We start from the raw sequence: 21294 nt of genomic DNA on the forward strand, positions 1-21294 counted from the left end.
AGGACTTAGGAGCTTCCAATCCCTAGCCTTTTGATGGGAGGGTCCATATTCATTCTTGATTCTCTTTTCCGATTGATATCCATGTGATATGAGCAGAAATCCATGCCCCACCCCTAACCCCCCAGGTGATATTTCCCAGGGTTGTCCTCTTCCTAGGGCCATCTCTAGAGGCAAACTCTTCCTTCCATCTCCGCTGGAATCTCACCACCTCCTCCCATCCTGTTTCCCTCTCCCCCTACCACAAACACCTTCAAGCCCAATTAAGTAAATTATCCTTCATCGGCCAAGGGCATGGTTCCCGGCAGTGTGGGCCACCCCCGTGTGGCAGGGTCAGTATGTCTGTAGGAAAAACACCGCATGCTGGGCCACGCTGAGCAGGAGACTAGAACCGAGGAGAAACAGGGTGCTGTGGCTTGAGCCTCCCACCCCAACTGAGGGAAGGCTGTCGGACAGCGAGGCATTGACTGGCCCCTCGGTGGTGTTGGCCGCCTCCTCCACTGGGGCCCTAGGGGCCAGCAGCTTGGACAGGAGGCTGCTGAACCTGCTCACGGTGGTGGCCGCTGGCTCTGGGGACGGGCCCGGGCTGGACACGGTGAAGTTCAGCTCCTCGGGGTCCACACAGAGGCCATCGGAGGAGCGCCCAAAGGCCACCTGGCTGATGTCCAGGCCAGCCACGGAACCAGGGGAGGCACACGGCACATCGGCAACGTGCCCAGAGCTCTCCATCCAGTCCCGCAGCCACTCCAGGCTGCAGTCACAGCGCCACGGGTTGCGGAAGAGAAACAGGCGGCCCAGGAAGAAGCCAGGCTGGAAGGCGGCCCAGGTGAGCACGGTGAGCTGGTTGCCATTGAGGTGCAAGGCGAGGAGGCCCGAGAGGTTCTGAAAGGCGCCCTCCTCCACGAAGGCGATGCTGTTGCGATCCAGGTAGAGCAGCTCGAGCTCGGCCAGGCTGGCGAACCAGGTGCGCGCCACGCGGCCCAGGGCGTTGCCGCCCAGGTTGAGCGTGTGCAGGCGGCGCAGGCCGCGGAAGGCATCGGCGGGCAGCTCGGCCAGCAGGTTGTCGTTGAGCAGTAGGTGCTCCAGGGCACCGCAGTCGCGGAAGGCGCCGGCGTGCACGGTGCGGACGCGGTTGGCCTGGAGGCTGAGCGAGCGCAGGCGCCGCAGGCCCTGCAGGGAGCTGGCCGCCACGGCCTCGATGCGGCTGCGCTCCAGGTGCGCATGCGTCAGGTTGGCCAGGCCGCGCAGCGCGCCGGGAACGCGGCGGAACAGGTTGTCGAAGGCGGCGAGCTCGCGCAGCGCGGGCAGCTCGGCCAGGAGGCGCTCGGGGACGCTGAGCAGGCGGCAGGCCGCCAGGTCGAGGCGCCGCAGGCGGCCCAGCGCGGCGAAGGTGCGCGCGTGCAGATAGCGCAGGTCGCCGTTGTGTGCCAGGCGCAGCTCGGCCAGGCGCGGCAGGCCCTTGAAGGCGCCAGGCGTGATGAAGGACAGATTGTTGTGGCGCAGCGACAGGCGGCGCAGAGACGGCAGCGTGCCGAAGGCCCGCTCGCCCAGGAAGCGCAGGCCGTTCCGGTCCAGGTCGATGGAGGCCACCGCGCACGGGAACTCGGCCGGCACCCGCAGGAGGCCGGCGCGGTCGCAGCGCACGGAGCAGCCGCGGTCCGCGCTGCCGCAGGAGCAGGCCTCGGGGCAGGTGCGCGTGCAGGCCTCCTCTGCCCGGGCGCTGTGCAGGCCGAGGACCACCACTGGGGCAGGATTTGGGAAGGGGTAGAAAAGACAAAACAATGAACGACTGTGAACCAGAGGGTCACTGCAGCTAAAATTCTGTGTGCGTGGCAGGATGCAGCCCTCCACCAAGTTCTCATCCCTCCTGCAGAGCCGCATCATCCAAATGGTCTCTTTTCCATCCTAGATCTTGCACAGGATTCCCCACCCCTTTGCATCCCAGTTATCTTTTTTTTTTTCTTTATTGATTTTTATGGCGTGATAGAAACATGGATGAGAGAGAACATTGATTGGCCGCCTCCTGCACGCTCCCCACTGGGGACTGGGCCCACCACCTGGGCATGTGCCCTGACCGGGAATGGAACCAGCGACCTCTCGGTGCATGGGTTGATGCTCAACCACTGAGCCACACGGGCAGGGCGCATCCCAGTTATCTTTTTTTTTTTTTTTTATCCTCACCCGAGGACATTTTTTCAATGTTCAGATAGAGTGGGAGGGAGAGAGAGGAAGAAAGAGAGAGAGAAACATCAACGTGAAAGGGACACATCGAGTGGCTGCCACTCACTCGATCCAACCAGGGCCGGGGACAAACTGCAACCGAGGTACGTGCCCTTAGCGTGAAAGGAACAGGGGTCTCTCCAGACTGCAGGCTGACGCTCTAACTGCTGAGTCAAACCGGCCAGGGCCATCCCAGTTATCTTAATCAGCAAAACCCAGCTGGGATTCCAGCATCTGACCCCATTCTAAACCCTCGCCTGCCTATATCATCACTTGTGCTCTCCTAGAATTTAACCCAGAGGGTGTGTTGTCTGCATGTGCAGGGGGCCTGGAAGACATCACCATGGCCCACACTCTAGGCCTATACTGCCCAGTCTCACCACATGTGGCTCTCAAGCACTTGAAATGTGGCTAGCCGGAATTGAGATGTACTGTAAGTGTAAAATACAGACCAGATCTTAAGATTAATACCAAAAAAAGGTAAAATATCAATTTTTATATTGATTATGTGTTAAAATATTTTAGATATATTGGGTTAACTAAAATATTAAAATTAATGTCAACGGTTTCATTTTACCTTTTTAATGGGGCTACTTGGAAATTTAAACATATGTGGCTTGCATTATATTTCTATTGATGCTGCACTAGTAGTCCCTCCCACCATATGAATTCAATTTCTGAAAACTCCCGTTGAGTAAATTAAGCCTCATGAAGAAGGGAGAATTAGAGAACAGGAGGTTGGAAATGAAAGAAAATCATATCACCATTTTTTTTTTCTTTAACAGCACTAAAATTAAGCCATAAGGACAGCATACTAAACAAACTATCAGTGACCATTCACACTGCAAAAGAATAATTGTGGCCCTGGTCAGTGTGGCTCAGCTGCTTGAGCATGTGTCCCATGCACAGAGAGGTTTGATTCCCAGTCAGGGCACATGCCTGGGTTTCGTGTTTCGGGGTTCGATTCCCAGTAGGGGGCATGCAGGAGGCATCCGATCAGTGTTTCTCACATCGATATTTCTCTCTCTCTCTTAGATGTTTCTAATTGTAAACACTGTACAGTTAATTTCCATTCACCAACCTTTATTCTTTAGAGTCTAGAGACATTTTTACATCATCATGGGTAAGGATGGTACTTGCAAATCAATGTTTTTCTGAGCATTTGAATGGAGGATCAGAAAGACTTCAAAAGTCCTCCAAGTAGAATTACCACCTGCAGCAAAACAAAATGGCATGGCCTGTTTCCTAGTGATAGCCAGAGGTCCTAAGCCCCATCTTGAGTTCCAATGGAAAAGGCAGCCTGGAAGATGCAGTAGTTTTATTTTCCAGTCAGAAGCAGGTCACAGGTAGAGTGAATGTGATCTGAAGTACTCCTAAATTCCTAGCTAACACTATAGGCCTGCCATTCTGTCCCTCCCACCGTGTACCCTGCCTAGCCTATCCAAGCCCTCGAGGGAACCCGAAGGTGTGGCCACACATGGAGTGTGCAGGCTAGGCTCGCTGCTGCCTCGGTAGGTTTGCTCAGCTTCCAGTGTCTTTTCAGTACCTCAGTTTGTGGACACTCCATGTTTTTGCAGCTGCTGGGAAGGGGATTCAGACCTTTCAGACATGGCAGGAGAATACTCGGCCCTTTGAGCAACCCTTCAGTTGTAAATTGTAGCTAGTTCAGTATTCTTATTGCAGAGGCTTGACTTGGCTTATCTCTGTCCCTAAGAACTATACTCAAGTTTACAGCAAGGTTCTTGGACCCTGTACTGAGTTTGGCTGTAAACAGGGCAGCTGCTGACCTGGAGAGATACCATGTTAGAGAGACAGGGCCAAGAATATAACCTTAAGTCCTGGTGTCAGCTGGACAAAGGCGGAACTTTTTTTTTTTATCGACTCTTCTTCCAGTTGGGTCAAGTAGAAGGTATCAGATTTCTTTACAAATAGTCCTTAATTCTACTCTCTTCTTCTTTCTAATTAACAGAAGTGCACTCTCAACCATATGACTCATGTTTCTGTTCCACAATAGCTAACATTGTTCTGGGCACACTGTATGGCTCCATAAATGTTTACAGAATTAAATGAAATTGATGCCTTCCTCTGTAATGATTCCTGCTGGAGGATGTCATTTATTTATTCTTTTAAAATATATTTGTATTGCTTTTTTAGAGAGAGAAGGGAGAGAGAGATAAAAACATCGATGTGAGCGAAACATCAATCGGCTGCCTCCTGCACGCCCCCTACTGGGGATCGAGCCTGCAACCCAGGTATGTGCTCTGACTGGGAATCGAAAGGGGACCTCACAGTCTCCATGGGATGACACTCAATCCACTGAACCACACTGGCTGGGCTATTTATTTATGTTTTCAAAAACTCTTTGTCAAAGAATTCATGGGATTCTGACATATGGAATACAACCAATTTGCTTGATTATGTAAGAGATAAAAAATGTAGCTGCCAGTTTAAATTTTTTTTCTTTGATTTTAGATAGAGAGGAAGGAAGAGAGAGAGAGATAGAAACATCAGTGAGAGAGAACATGGATTGGTCGCCTCCTGCATGCCCCCCACTAGGGATTTGGCCCACAACCTGGGCATGTGTCCTGATGGGGAATCAAACTGGTAACCTCTTGGTGCGTGGGTCGATGCTCAACCACTGAGCCACACCAGTGGGGCGGCTGCCAGTTTTTAGAAAACATGCCAGAGGAATGAGTATTTTTACTGTATATACTTTTTAAAAATAATTCTCACCTGAGGATATTTTTCTGTTTATCTTCAGACAGAGTGGGAGGGAGAGAGAGAGAAACATCGACATGAGAGGGACACATCAACTGGTTGCCTCCTGCACGACCCAACCAGGGCCAGGGATGAATTGCAATCGAGGTACGTGCCCTTGGCTGGAATCAAACCCACGACTCATTGTTCCACGGCCTGATGCTCTACCGCTGAACCAAACTGGCCAGGGCTATTGTATATACTTTTTACCTTTCAGAGTTTGAACCATGTCAATGTAATGCCTATTTCAGAACATAGACTAAAGTTTATTTTAAACTTTAAACATTCAAGATGTTATCACCATTAGAGACCTATTTTCAACCTTTGAAACTTTTTTTTTCAATCCTCACCTGAGGGTATTTTTCTATTTATTTTCAGACATAGTGAGAGGGAGCGAGAGAGAGAGAAACATTGATGTGAGAGACACATTGATTGGTTGCCTCCCGTACGACCCTGACCAGGGTGGAGTACTGAACTACAACCAAGGCACATGCCCTTGACTGGAATCAAACCCAAGACTCTCAGGTCCACAGGCCAATACTCCAACCACTGAGCCAAATTGGCCAGGGCCAGCCTTTGAAACTTTGATAGGCATAAGGAATAACTAATTTACTGGATTATTTAGTGAAATTTAAATTAAATCAAGTAAATTCTCAGACAACCAAATGCCAGTGTTGGCTTACCCAATATAAAGACTAACTACGTGCCTAATAACCCAGAGAAGATGGCACAAAATTTTTTTTAATAATAATAATAACATATTTGGGTGAGTTCTGCTTGCAATAAATGGCAGAGTAATTTGTATCAGACTAATATTCTTGCAGATAGCTAGTGTAAACTGTGGGAAAAAGTACTTTTTTCTTTTTTTAATTGATTTTAGAGAGAAGGGGGAGAGAGAGAAACGTCGATGTGAGAGAGAAATATCAATTGGTTGCCTCCCACACATGCCCCAACCAGGGATAGAACCTACAACCTGGGTATATGCCCTGACCGGGAATTGAAGGATGCTCCAACCAAATGAACCACACCAACTAGGGTGAAAAAAAATATTTAAAAAAAAATTGTTTGGAGGCACTGGGAAGCAACCTAAAGAGGCAACCAGAGTAGATACAACTCTTAAAAGAAGAGAAGCAAACTAGGCGAGAGCTACATTTAACTGGCTTTTCCTCTCAGGGTGTTTTCAAGTCCACACTGCACACAGGGAATAGACCTCAAGCAGAAAGCAAGAGTCTTATTGGGCTGAGAGTTAAAGGTCAAAGTGTTCAGCTGCCACAGTGGCTGGACATTGAACAGGGAAAACATGGAAAAGAGGGAGACACAAAATTGGCATACAGACTACCCTTGAATCCCTGTTTGGAGTCCTAAAGTGCATATCATGCGTGTGGGGTGACTCCAAGGAGTCAAGAACTAAAGGCCAAAATAGCTAAACAGAGATTTCAGTAATTTCCTAGTTATGGGAGACAGATTAAGAGTTCAAGGTCCACGTAGTTAGAAGAGTTTGTAAAAATACCTGGAGCTTTCCATTGAAACCAGAAAGGGTCACGCTTTAGGAGTGAAGACCATTTGCAGGACAGAGGGCAAAACTAAATTAGACCTACCCTCGCAAAGCCTAAAACTAAGCCTTCCTCTGTTAAGGTGATCTGCCAATGATTTAATTAAATGCCAGAACAAAATTCAGTACTCTTCAAAGGAAGATAAGAGAATCTAGAGTTTCTATAACTACCACCTATGATAGCCAGTATTCAAATAATACTAGATAGGTGAAGAAGCAGCAAAACATAACACTTATCAAAAAGAAAAAAAAAATTAACAGGAGCGGATCCAGAGACAGCTCTGATGTTGGAATTACCAAACAAGGACTTATTATAAATAGGTTAAGGAATTTATAGAAAAATATATTTAATGGGCGAAGACATGAGGATTTGAATTTTTGAGGAAGTATGGAAACTCTAAAAATGAACGCAATTCTTAGTACTGAATAGTACAATATCTGAAATTTTAAAAAAGTATTGAGTAAGAAAAGCAGCAGATTAGATACAGCAGAAGAAATGATTCATGAACTTGAAGAGAGGGCAATAGGAATTATCCAAAATGAAGCACAGAGAGAGAAAAGATTGGAAAAAATATGATCAGGGATTCAGTGACCTGTGGGATAATATTGAGCAATTAGATTTACATGCATGTATTTGGAGTCCCAGAAGACAGAAGAGAGAGAATATGGCAGAAAAAAAAATTGAAATCAATTTCCAAAATTTGATTGAAAACAAGATCAGCTGCTCAGTGGCTCAGTTGGTTAGAGCACCATCCTGTATACCAAAGGTGGCAGGTGTGATTCCTGTCAGGGCACATACCCAAGTTTTGGGTTCAATCTCTAGTCAGGGTGTATGCAGGAGGCAACCGATCAATGTTTTTTTCTCTCTCTCTCCCTCCCTCCCTCTCTCTAAGATCAGTTAAAAATAAATAAAACAAGCTGCCCAGCTGGTGTGGCTCAGTGGATTGAGCGTCGTCCCGTGGACTTGGTTCAATTCCTGGTCAGGGCACATGCCGGGGTTGCAGGCTCGATCCCCAGTAGGGGGGGTGCAGAAGGTCGCCAATCAATGTTCTTTTTCTTCTCGCTTTGATGTTTCTGTCTCTCTCTCCCTTCTTCTCTGGTACACAAAGATTTCTTAGGGCAAAATAAAAGCGCTAACCATAAAAGAAAAAAGTAATAGCCCTGGCCGGTTTGGCTCAGCGGTTAGAGAGTCGGCCTGCGGTCTAGAGAGATCCGGGTTCGGTTCCCGCTAAGGGCACGTACCTCGGTTGCAGTTTGTCCCCAGCCCTGGTTGGTCGTGTGGGTGGCAGCCACTCGATGTGTCCCTTTCACGTCGATGTTTCTCTCTCTCTCTCTCTCTGTTCCTCTCTCTCCCTCCCACTCTATCTGTACAAAAAATGGAAAAATGTCCTCGGGTGAGGATAAAAAATAAATAAAAAAAGAAAAGAAAAAAGTAATAATTGACTTCATAAAAATTAAAAACTTCTGCTCTTTGAAAGACACTGTTAAGAAAACAAAAAGCGGGGCACAGACCGAGAGAAAATGTCTGTATATTTCCTCTGTTTATATCTCATAAAGGACTTGTATCCAAAATATATAAAGAACTCTCAAAACAATAATAATGTTAACAGGAGACTTGACTTTGGGTGGTGAGCACACAATGCAATATACAGATAACATTTTGGAATTGTACACTTGATTAACCAATGTAACCCCAATAAATTTAATAAATATTTTATTTTATTTATTTATTTATCCTCACCCGAGGACATTTTTCCATTTTTTTGTTCAGATAGAATGGAAGGGAGAGAGAGAAGCATCAATGTGAAAGGGACACATCAAGTGGCTGCCTCCCATACGCATGACCCAACCAGGGCTGGGGACAAACTGCAACCGAGGTACGTGCCCCTAGCGGGAACCGAACCCGGGTCTCTCTGGACCGCAGGCTGACTCTCTAACCGCTGAACCAAACCGGCCAGGGAATTTAATAAATATTTTAAAAAGCAATTCAATAATAAGATAGTAGACATCCCAAGTAATAAATGGGCAAAATATTTGAAGAAACACTTTATAAAAAAGATATAAAAAAGACAAATAAACACATGAAAAATGGTCAACATCATTAGTTGTTAGGGAAATGCAAATTAAAATAGCCACCTATTAAAATTAGGAAGACTGACCATACCAAGTGTTGGAGAACATATGGGACAACTGGGACTTTCTTACACTGATGATAGGAATGTAAAATGGTACAACCCCTTGGAAACAATATGGCAGTTTCTTTAAAAGTTAACCAGCCCTGTCCGGTTTGTCTCAGTGGTTAGAGCATTAGTTGCGGGCCAAAGAGTCGCGGGTTCGATTCTGGTCAATAGCACATACCTCAGTTGCGGTTCAGTCCCTGGCCCTGGTAGGGGTCATGCGAGAGGACATCAGTTGATGTGTGTCTCTCACATCCATGTTCCTCTCTCTCTCTCTCTCTCTCTCTCTCTCTTTCCCACTCTATCTGAAGATAAAAATGGAAAAAAGTATCCTCCAGTGAGGATTAGAAAAAAAAAAGTTAACCATACACCTACCTTATGATCCATCCATTTACTCCAAGGGAAATAAAAGCATGTGCCCGTCCAAAAGACTTGGCATGAATGTTCACAGCAGCTTGATTCATAATAAGCCAAAACTGGAAACAACACAAACACCCATCAAGAGTTGAATTGGTAGTCCGCCTGGTGTGGCTCAGTGGATTGAGCATCATCCCCGTCTCATGGACTGAGAAGTCCTGGTTCAATTCCCAGTCAGGGCACATGCCCGGGTTGCAGGCTCGATACCCAGTGGGGGGCATGCAGGAGGCGGCCAATTGATGTTCTCTCTCATCGATGTTTCTATCTCTCTCTCCCTCTCCCTCCTCTCTCTCTTAAAATCAATAAACAAAAATAATAATAAAAAGAGTTGAATGTGTAAACAAATTACTATTATCCATACAATGGAATACTACTCAGTGATAAAAAGGAATGGACTATTGATACATGCGACATGGATGAATCTCAAGATAATTCTGCCAAGTGAAAGAAACCAGATAAAAAAGAGTACATACTATGATTCCACTTAGATAAAATTCTAGAAACTAAAAATTAGTCTATAGTAACAGAAAGATCAGTGGTTGCCTGGGGATGGGGTAGGGAGGCAGGGTAGGGCAGGAGGGAGGGGTTTTTAAAGGGGCATGAATCTTGGGGTGATGACTATGTTCATTATCTTGATTGTGCTGATGGTTTCATGAGGGTACACTTTAAATGTGTTCAGTTTGGTCCGGCCGGTGTGGCTCAGTGGTTGAGAGTTGACCCCTCAAGAGGTCGCCAGTTCCATTCCCGGTCAGGACACATGCCGGGGTTGTGGGCCCGATCCCCAGTGGGGGGCATGCAGGAGGTGGCCAATCCATGTTCTCTCTCATCGATGTTTCTATCTCTCTCTCCCTCTCCCTTCCTCTCTCTCTAAAATCAATAAATGGAAAAAAATTTTAATGTGTTCAGTTTGTCATATGTCCAATTATACCTCAATAAAGCTTTTTTTTTTAAAGATACTATTGCCCTGGCTGGTTTGGCTCAGTGGTTAGAGCGTCGGCCTGCGGCCCAGAGAGACCGGGGTTCAGTTCCCGCGAAGGGCACGTACCTTGGCTGCAGTTTGTCCCCGGCCCAGTGGGGGTCGTGTGGGTGGCAGTCACTCCATGCGTCTCTCTCACATCGATGTTTCTCTCTCTCTTCCTCACTCTCTCCCTCCCACACTATCCGAAGATAAATGCAAAAATGTCCTTGGGTGAGGATAAAAAAATTTTAAAAAAGACTGTACAAGAATGTTCATAGTGGCTTATTTATGATAGATAAAAAGTAGAAATTACCTGACAGTACAGTGGAGAAGAAAATTACAATACATTAATATAACTCAGCAACAAACAGGAACAACAACAAAAACGTTATGTTGAGCAAAGAAACTTGACAAAAAAGAATACATACTGCCCTGGCCAGTTTGGCTCAGCGGTTAGAGCATCGGCCTTTGGACCAATCAGTCACATGTTCGATTCCCGTCAAGGGATTCATCGGATGTGATTCATCCCCGGCCCTGGTCGGGTCATGCGGGAGGCAACCATTCATGTGTCCCTTTCACATAGATGTTTCTCTCTCTCCCTCCCACTCTATCTGAACAAAAATAGAAAAATGTCCTCGGGTGAGGATAAAAAAAAGAATACATACTGTACGACCACATTTATATGCAGTCCTAGAACACAGCTGCCGGCAGTGGCTCTGGAGCTCAACAGAACAAGGCCTACAGAGAGACCCCATCACAAAGCACAGCAGCTACCTACAGACATAGTTTAGGAATATTATCTGGGTGATATGAGCATGTATACGTCCCTCAAATTAATCAAATTATTTTGCTCATATAACAAATATGAGCAAATTAGTGTTTGCTCAGGGCTAAGCTTGCTACATATATTATTTCATTTAAGATGATAGTCCTGCAAGGTATTATTCTCTTCTCATTAAAGAGGAAACTGAGGTTCAGGGTGGTTAAGCACCACCAACCTTTGCCCTGGCCGGTTTGGCTCAGCGGTTAGAGTGTCGGCCTGCGGCCCAGAGAGACCCGGGTTCGGTTCCCGCTAAGGGCACGTACCTCGGTTGCAGTTTGTCCCCGGCCCTGGTTGGGTCGTGCAGGAGGCAGCCACTCGATGTGTCCCTTTCGCATTGATGTTTCTCTCTCTCTCTCTCTCTCTCTCCCACTCTATCTAAACAAAAAATGAAAAATGTCCTCGGATGAAAATAAAAATAAATAAATAAATAAACACCAACCTTTGTGTCTTGTCTCCCCACTATACTGTACTACTTCCACCCCACGTACCGAGCCACTCTGAGCGTCCACTTCTTTGATTGTAAACTGAAGGGCCTGCACATCCTGACCTTTGGGGGGCCCTTCTGGCTCTCATTTTCCATGTTTGGGCAGCAGCTGTTACCAACCACCACCTCAAAGAAAAAAACACCCCACTTAGAGCCTCATGTGTCGCTACGGCCCCCTCCCATCCACAGCTGTTCGGGCCGAGGATGAAGCAGAATCAGATTGATTCCTTCCCTATAAACACGGAACAGACGGTGAAATTGTGTGAGAACCAACCTGTAGGACGTTGGGGCCAGGATTTGTAACAAACCTACATGCAGGTCAAAGCTACAGGGAAGCAGGAGCCAAGGACAAGGTGAGGAAACTGGTGGGAAACCGGTGTGCAGAAAGACTAGAGCCAGCCCGAGAATCACAGAGCCAGAGAGCAGGGAGGGGGGAGCCGCTGGCCAGCTCTCTAGTTCCCATAAGGCCCTGCAGCAGCTGTTTCTGTGACATCGCCCTATTTTCATTTCAGACACGCATTGAAACCATCTGCATGGACGAGTGGATTTCTGTTTCTTGCCACCAAACCATCTCTGACAGTAGTGGACATTTGACGCCATTTCTGGCTCCTCAATACCTTTTGAGCATTCTTTCTACATTTAGGGAACTTCCTATCTTGTAAATCCTGCCTCCTCAAGGTTGAAACCAGAAACTCTTTCCCAACTGCCCTTGGAGCTAGGGCCCAAGCACGTGCCCTAGCTTGTGAATCACACGCACCCAGCGAGACTTGGATCCCGAAATAGGCATCAGGCAGTACACTAACCATTTTCTAGCCAGGATGGTGGCACAGGCACCTGGCTGTCAGGCTCCCATGCTCCCATGCTGGAATTTCTTTCTTTCTTTTTGTTCAGACAGAGTGGGAGGGAGAGAGAGGAAGAGAGAGAGAGAGACATCGACACGAAAGGGACACATCGAGCGGCCGCCAACCACACGACCAACCAGGGCCGGGGACAAACCGCAACCGAGATACATGCCCCCAGCGGGAACCGAACCCGGGTCTCTCTGGACCACAGGCCGACGCTCCAACCGCTGAGCCAAACCGGCCAGGGCCATGCTGAAATTTCTGACACCCAGCACGCAGCACCCAACATGATTTCCGTGAGCTGTCAGGTGTGTCGCCAGTGGTGGTGGCCAAAGGCTCTTTGCTGGAACCGCCCCACTATCTGGTTTAGGCTTTGCTCCAGGCAGTGGGCCTCCAACCAGGAGGCCTGGGAACACCTAACATGCCTGAATAAACCCCTTCGGGGCTTCAACGACCTAGAGTGGGTTCTATGGTTTGCAACTGGATTCCTGAGCAACACCCTGAATAAGGCCGTTCCTAACAGTGTAGAGAATCTGTCTCTCCCGCCCACCCCCTTTCCCTGAAGAACCTTGCGAACGCTCCACCCCGAAAGAGAAGACAACTTAAGTTCAGGACAAGCAGTGCCCCTCAATCAAAAAGAAGCTCCTTGCCATTCATTGCCAGGGAACAGAGAAAATTGAATTCAGAATGGGTTAGGCCACCCCTGATTGTTCCAAATGCAAATGTAAAGGGGCCTCTCCTGGAATCAGAAGTGATCGCTCCAAAAACAAATCTCCTTGGCCGTCCAAAGCTGAGTTCCATGGGAATACTTTGGCCAGAAAAACATTTACCAAATTAAAATAAAGATCCCAGTTTGTGAGAAAAGAAGGTCAAACTCCTTGGCAGTTCTTAGCAAGTGCTCTTCTCACACCAGGATTTTTGGGAAGGATTTAGGTGGGAATCTGAAAAGGCTTCAGTGCTTTTATTCCCAGTCTGAGGCAGGGCGGGGAAGATGAGAAACTCAGCAGGACTGGCCGGGCTCAGGGCTGGCCCCAGCTCAGCCGGCCTCTGTCAGAGCTCCAGGATTCACATGTGGGGCTTTCCAGAGCCTTCAGTCTAGAGACACTCATCCTGAGGGTGTGGCCTCTCGCTCTAGTTCTCTCACAAACTCTCAGGACACTGCCTGTCATCCCCGCTCTCTCACGCTGCTTTGTTTTTGCTTTTAACCTCAGACCACCTTTCTGCATCTGTTTCCTCATCTGTAACAGATGGACACTGATGAGGGGCAGGTGAGTGGGAAAGCTTGCAACAGCTGTGAAAGCCTGGTGCAAAGCGAGTAGGCTCCATGAGCCGCTGTTGTCACAGGATTAAATCCCACCAAGGAACTGATACTTCAAGGACCATGTGGAAATCCGCCCCAGAGTGGAAAGCAAGACACCAAAAGTCAGAATATTGAAGTCATGACTACAAGTAGACTGCAAGGAAGAGTCTAGAATAGTTCTCTACCTGGGCTGTAGATAAGAATCACCTGAGGAACTTAAAAAAAAATTTTTTTTCCTTTATTGATTTTAGAGAGAGAGAGGAAGTGAGGGAGAGAGAGAAATATCGATGAAAGAGAACATCGATTGGCCGCCTCCTGCATGCCCCCCACTGGGGATTTGGCCCACAACCTGGGCATGTGCCCTGACTGGGAATTGAACCAGCGACCTCTCGGTGCATGGGACAACGCTCAACCACTGAGCCACACCGGCCAGGCCACCTGAGAAACTTTTAACCAACTCACAACTCACAATGCCCAGGCTGCACACCAGACCAATCACATCAGACTCTTCAGGGGTGGAACTAGGCATCGGTCCTGTTGAAGCTCTGTAGGTGATTCCAACATACAGCCCCAACTGAAAACCAACGGTCTAAGAAGACCAGCATTATAAAAATGGGGGTTCATCTGTGTGATATAAAATGTTACAAGGTGTGACCTAGAGTCACCATATGCCCCAGCAAGTCTACTCCTATGAATGTACCCAAAGGAATTGAAAGCAGGTGTTCTAACAAATACTTGTACACAAATGTTCGTAGCAGCACTATTCACAATAGCCCAAAGATGGCAACAACAAATGTCCATCAACAGATGAATAGATACACAAAAGGTGGTGTCTCCGCATAGTGGAATATTATTCTGCCAAAAAAATCGATGAAGTACATGCTACAGTGTGGATGAACCTCAAAAACATTAGGCTAGGTGACAGTAGCACGACATACAAGCCCACATATTGCATGATTCCATTTGTACGGAATGTCCAGAAGAGGCAAATCCATAGAGACGGAAAGTAGCTTAATAGATTAGGGAACAATGAGGCATGACAGCTTAATAGGTAGAGTTGCCTTTCAGGTGATGAAAATGTCCTGGAACTATATAAGGGTGATGGTTGCACAACATTGTGAATGTACTAAATACCACCGAATCGTACACTTGTAAATGATTAAAGGTTATTTTTATGTTATGTAATTTTTTTTCTTTATTGATTTTAAAGAGAGGAAGTGAGAGGGAGAGAGATAGAAACATGGATGAGAGAGAACATCGATTGGCCGCCTCCTGCATGCCCCCCACTGGGGATCAGGCCCACAACCTGGGCATGTGTCCTGACCGGGAATCGAACCAGCAACCTCTTGATGCATGGGTCGATGCTCAACCACTAAGCCACACCAGCCAGGCTTATGTTATGTAAATTTTACTTCACTTAAAAATAATGTTCCGAGTCCTAGCCGGGATGGCTCGGCAGTGAGAGCATCGCCCGTGGACCAAAGAGTTTGGGTCCGATTCCGGCCAAGGGCACGTACCTCGGTTGCAGTTCGTCCCCAGCCCCGGTTGGGGTTGTGCAGGTGGCAACCAATCAATGTGTTTCTCTCACATCGATGTTTCTCTCTCTCTCTCTCTCTCTCTCTCTCTCTCTCTCTCTCTCTCTCTCTCTCTCCCCCCCCTCCCTCCCTCTTTTCTTCCTGCTCTATCTAAAGATTAATGTAAAAGTATCCTTGGGTGAGGATTTCTCTCTCTCTCTCCCTCTTCCTCACTTCCTCCCTCCAGCTCCATCTGGAGATTAATGTAAAAGTATCCTTGGGTGAGGATTTAAAAAAAAAAATGTTACAAGGTGTCCCTGAATCTGAGCAATCAGCAGAAATGGGTCCCTGCTTTTGTGTCTGGTCAGTGTACTGGCCAAGCCCCGAGCCGCTGGGAGGCAGTGATGGCTGGGCTCACACGCCTCAGAATGATGTCTTAATGCAGACCAGCTGAGGAATTTCTCCTTTGTAGGCGCTTAGCTTTTCTAATATGTGCTTTTCCCCCTTGAGGTTTCCTGGAACAGTTACTCATGCAGTTTCCAACCACAGGCTGAGTTTAAAGTGTTTCTTCATTCTCATTGTTTTCAAAGAACTTGTGCCTCGTGAAACCAAAATACCAAAGGAAAATATGGTCAGTTTTCTGATTTCAGCAAAATCTCTTCAGCCACTTTGGCTCTAGAAGTCGTTCTCCTTCCACCCCCGGCAAATGCTACCCTGGTTGCTCCTCAGGCCATGACCCAGTGCTGGGTTTTCAAAACAGAACGGGCTGGGCTGGGGACAGAACTGCAGCGGGGGAAACATCCCATGGCCTCTGGCCTCATGGTGACCCCAGAACTTGCTTCTCACACCTTCTGTGACAGGAAAGAAAGGATCATGCTCTAGCTCTGCTGGCCAATGTGAGTCATGGAGAATGGAGAAGTCAGTCTGTCTCCAGAAGGGTGGTCCGCTGATGGCCTCACAGGCCCTGTGGATCTTGAGACGAAAAGCTGTCTCATCTAAGAAGAAAAGCACAAGGCCACAGAAAGGCCTCGGGGTCTATATCTTGATAATTGCCCCAAACTGGAAACAACTTAAATGCTCAGCAATAAGGGAATGAATAAACAAACAAGTACAGCCCGACCGGTGTGGCTCACTGGTTGAGCATGGACCCCTGCACCAAGAGGTCACCAGTTCGATTCCCGGCCAGGGCACATGCCCAGGTTGTGGGCCCGATCCCCAGTGGGGGGCATGCAGGAGGCGGCCAATCGATGTTCTCTCTCATCAATGTTTCTATATCTCTCTCTCCCTTCCTCTCTCTCTAAAATCAATGAAATAAAAAAAGGAAGGGGCCACTGATCTATGCAGTGACATGGATGAATCTCACATACACACTGCTGGCCGCTCCACAGCGCCGGGCTCAGTAATGAGGGCTCTGTTCTCCCTGGAGTGCAGCTGTTTTCTCCCTACAGCTTTCCTTTTCCTCTTAAATCACTTTGATTGAAGTATTGTTTACTTACAATAAAATGTATCCATTTGAAGTATACAGTTCAGTAAATATAACAAATGTATTCACCCATGTAACCACCACCCCAATCACGATTTGTAACATTTCTACCACTCAGAAAGTGTCCTGGGGCCCCTTTGACAGCGGCCCCCTCCCCATCCTCGCCTCCAGGCAACCAACAATCTGCTTTCTGAAATATAGATGGGTTTTGCCTGTTCCAGAGCTTCATGTAAGTGGAATCAAGTAATTATTTTAGTCAACATTGTGTTTGTGAGGTTCATCTATGCTGCTCTGAATATCGGTTGATTGTTCCTTTTTATTCTGAACAGCATTCCGTTGTATGAATGTACCTCGATCTGCGTACTCGGTCACCTGCTGATGGGCATTTGTGTTGCTTCCAGTTTTCACCTGTTTTGACTAAAGCTGATGTAAGGACTGCTGTGCAAGTCTTTTTGTGGACAAATGCTGTTTTGTTGTTGTTGTTGTTGTTTTTATCCTCACCCGAGGACACTTTTTCCATTTTTTGTTCAGACAGAGTGGGAGGGAGAGGGAGGAAGAGAGAGAGAAACATCAACGTGAAAGGGACACATCGAGTGGCTGCCACCTACACGACCCCACCAGGGCCGGGGACAAACTGCAACCGAGGTACATGCCCTCAGCGGGAACCGAACCCCAGTCTCTCTGGACTACAGGCCAATGCTCTAACCACTGAGCAACTGGCCAGGGCGACATGTGTTTTCGTTTTTCATTTATCTAGGAGTGGAATTCTTGGGTGAAATGGTAATTAGATGTAGACCTATAGAAGAAACTGCCATATTGTTTTCCACAGTGGCCAGACCATCTTGCATTCCCACCAGCAGCATGTGAGAGTCCCAATTGTTCCGCATCCTTACCAACACTTATTATTGACTGTCTTCTTGACTCTAGCCATCCTAATGAGTGTGAAGTGGTATCTTATTGTGGTTTTCACTTGCATTTCCCTGATGTCTAATGATGCTGAGAATCTTTTCATATCAGCCATTTGTATATCTTCTCTTTTTTTCCCCATTGATTTTCTTAAGAGTGGGAAGGAGGGAGGGGGGAGAGAGAGAGGAACAGCAACAGAGAGACACTTTGATAGGTTGCCTCCCACGCAACCCCGACTGGAGCCAGGGATCGAACCCACAACCGAAGTATGTGCCCTTTACCAGGAATCGAACCCACAACCGAGGTATGTGCCCTTTACCAGGAATCGAACCCACAACCGAGGTATGTGCCCTTTACCAGGAATCAAATCCACGACTCTCTGGTCTCCTGAGCCAAACTGACCAGGGCTGTATACCTTCTTTGATGAAATATCTATTCAAATTTGTTTGCCTGGTTTTAAAAATTGGGTTATTTGCCTTATCGTTGAGTTTTAAGAGTTTTTAAATACATATGTGTGTGTGTATACACTGCTACAATATCTGATAAAGTTCTGGATGCAAGACCTTTATCAGATATTGCAACGGTTCTAACCTGGGTGGCTTCACTCGTTCAACAAACAAACCCTTATGAAGTACCTACTATGTCTTAGACTCTAGACTGTGAGATGAATAAAATACAAACCCTGGCCCTCTTCAAAGACTCGCAGTTTGGAGCAAGCCGATGGTGAAGGACCCTGTAAACAGTTGCGGAAATGGGATATTATGCTGTGACAAGTAGGGGGAGTCTGGAAGAGGTTGACAAGGGGGAGAGGGGGAGAGACCTGGCCCTTCCAGGCGACCTTTGTGTCCAGAGAATTTGTTTCCGTTTTGCCCCAGATCTGCCCTGCTGCGAGCCACTTCGGATTTGTTTCATCAGGCTCATGTAGTCATTTTTCTCTTCTTGAAGAGGTAGAGTTCTATCCCTGCCTACTTCTCGGGAACACGTCGTCCGTAATCCTTGTGCCTTGTAGTCAAAGGAATTATTATCTGTGCTGCTGAGTGTGTTTTAAATGAAATGCCAGGGGATGTGGAGATGGTCATTAATTTTAAGTGCATCTATTGTTAGCCAATGATGTCACCACTAAGCTCTCCAACTTGTCACAAGAAGTCTAGATGGATTTCAGTTTCTCTGCAGCAGAGACAGTTCCTGTTTTGCAGCAGGCGGGCTATGAATATTGCCTGCGCTCTGCGAGCAACAGGAGAGCTTTCTGGTGCACATTTAAAACAATACTGGCTTTTGGAAGTAAACATTCTGTCCCAGTGAGTCAATCAAACTTCATATCCTTTTCTAGGTAGGGGGGATTGGCAAGGAGCTGGCTGTTTGTAATTATATAAATGTCAACCTCTGTCCTTTGCAGGATCCTCGAGGTAGGCAGTCATGTTCTATTTATCATAATGTTCCCTGTGCCTTGTTCCAATTTTTTTCTCATTACTTGTTGGGTCTTCCATAAAAGAATGGAAGTTTCTCAAGAACAAAACCTATGCAATCATCTCGCATAATATCCCTTGAGTGTATTGAAGGTACTGTGTGTACCTGTTGACTCATTGAATAGAGCAAATTCAGCTTTTTGAAAAGATCGAATAAAGAGCCAAAAAATTCTATTACCATTTTAGAATTATCGGGGAAAATTTTCTCTGCTAGCACTGCTATGACACGGGTAGTTACAACTTCAGATAATTATATTCACCCGAGGGTCAGAAAAACAGATTCTTTGTTTAGAGTTTTTTACTGCAGAATTTAACAAGGGATTTGTTTTCTTGGGCTACCTCGGTTTTGAGCACCTAGAGCTGTAGAGGTGTAGGAAAAACTTTGTGAGGAGTTTTATTAAAACCCACAGAACAACAGGGCAAAAACTTGGAAAAATTTTTTTCAACATCCATCATCACACAGTTCCAACATGATAGTTCCCATTTTTTCTTCTTCCTTTAGGAAGATGGTTTCTTTAAAGGATTTTTAAAAACTAAATGAGATTAGGCCCGGCCGGTGTGGCTCAGTGGTTGAGCATGGACTCATGCACCAAGAGGTCACCAGTTCGATTTCCCAGTCAGGGCACATGCCCAGGTTGTGGGCCCGATCCCCAGTGGGGGGCGTGCAGGAGGCGGCCAATCAATGTTCTCTCTCGTTAATGTTTCTATCTCTCTCTCTCCTTCTCCTTTCCTTTCTCTCTAAAATCAATAAAGGAAAAAAAATTTTTTTTTAAACCTAAACGAGATTAAAATAATGTGATTAGAAAGCCACTTCAGTTTTTGGTGATTATGTCAATAAATTCATGTCTGAAATTCGAATAAGAAAATCACCAGAAGGTTATTTTCTATATTTGGCTCAGTTTTGTTTTTAAACACAAAAAACCCAATACCTCCTGTTTCTCTCATTCTCCATCCCCTCCCCCACGATCACACATTCAGTTGAAACCTAATCCCAACTGGCGTTCAGGTACAGCTTTCACGGAAGCCGCTTGAAGACCATGCTCCTTGGATTTCCACACATCTTCTAGCATCTTCTACGGGCGTCACAACCCCTGCACCTACTGACAACAGGTTGGTGGGGGACAGCAGGAGTGGGCCTCAAAACTCACCATGCAGCAGCAGGACCAGCATCCCGTGTCCTTTCACAAGCCTGGTGGCTTAGAACCACCCAGCTGTGGGATCCCTACCTGAGGGGAGAGAGCATAGGTCACCAGGTGCCTGGACACGCAGGCCCTCCCCGCACCTCCATACTTCCTCCTCGACTGCCCTGCTTTTCCCCCTCTTCTTCACACTCACTTTTCCCCCATAATCTTGGTGTTGGGTTAAGAAGAACCAATAACAACAGCTAATCAGAACCCCCCCCCAAGAAAAAACCCGACAGCTTGGATCTGTTTAGAAAACCCTGACAGCCACTCAGACGGACTCACTGACAACCCCATAGGGATATGAACAGAAAGGAAACCTCTGCAGAACAGCCTTAGTGAATAGTCTCCAAGTGTTGCTTACCATCCTGGGGGGTCGGCCTGTCCCCGCTCCTCCTCCTCCTCCGAGGCAGCCTTTGGCTCCCTCAGCCCATCCATCTTTCAAGTCTGGCAGCCACAGGCGCTAAAAATCGTCCAACAGATAAGGTGGGGGTGGTGCGCAGGGGGCGAGGAGGAATCGTTGCTTGTGCAGGTTTGAGTGCTTATTTTTCTTTCTCCAGATTTAATGGCAGGAAAATCCTGTATCAGATGAGGATTACCAGAGATGAAAGAATGTGTCTGCCTTTCGAATCACAAAGCCAGTGACAGATTTTGCTGACACACCAATCGGCTTTATCCCCAAGCCTCGGCCTCTCCAGCTGCCTGGCCCCTTTCTCTCCTTAAATCCTTTGCAGACCCAACCTCCTGCCCTGACCCCAGCCCCAACCCCAAGCAATACGCAGCCAGAAATTGGCTTCCTGCCACCCAAATAGCGTTATCAGCATTTTCCACGAGGACATGTTATATAACTCGGAGAAGTGGGGAATGGCCAGGGCAGCTTAAAATAATGATGTTTTCCCGAAATGCAGGCTGCTGATTTTCCTCTTTGGAGTGATTGATGCCACATTCATGACAATCAGGCTAGAGACCCAGTTCGGGGGTTGAGGCTGTGCTGGCCACCGCCCAAGGCAGCAGGTCCATGGGCCATTTTCAGAACGTGGCTGGGGTTTCTCAAATCCATCAGGACTCAGGCCCTTGCTACTCAGAGTGAGGGGCCCAGCAACCAGCAGCAGCGGTAACGTGGGGAGCTGGTTAGGTCTTTGGATGCTCAGCACCCCCCACCCCACCGCTATACCTCTGGAATCGGTACCTACATTTGAATAAGATTCTTACGCTCA

At 47.1% G+C, this 21294-nt stretch overlaps 1 protein-coding gene across 2 annotated transcripts; it reads right to left on the reverse strand.

Annotated features, from left to right (window-relative positions):
- Positions 1-152: 152 nt before the first annotated feature.
- NYX (nyctalopin) lies at positions 153-20665 on the reverse strand. 2 transcript variants are annotated; one of them, XM_036271548.1, is made up of 4 exons: positions 20442-20665; positions 20045-20122; positions 316-1739; positions 153-274 (listed from the first exon to the last, which is right to left on the reverse strand). In XM_036271548.1, exons 2-3 carry the CDS (start codon positions 20064-20066, stop codon positions 331-333), a joined length of 1431 nt encoding a protein of 476 aa, XP_036127441.1. In that variant the 5' UTR covers positions 20067-20122; positions 20442-20665; the 3' UTR covers positions 153-274; positions 316-330. The 2 variants fall into 2 exon arrangements, with proteins under 2 accessions (XP_036127441.1, XP_036127440.1); XM_036271547.1 differs by having other exon boundaries at positions 153-1739.
- Positions 20666-21294: the final 629 nt, after the last annotated feature.

Source organism: Molossus molossus, unplaced genomic scaffold (assembly GCF_014108415.1).
Source record: "Molossus molossus isolate mMolMol1 unplaced genomic scaffold, mMolMol1.p scaffold_m16_p_2, whole genome shotgun sequence".
Lineage (NCBI taxonomy): Eukaryota > Metazoa > Chordata > Mammalia > Chiroptera > Molossidae > Molossus > Molossus molossus.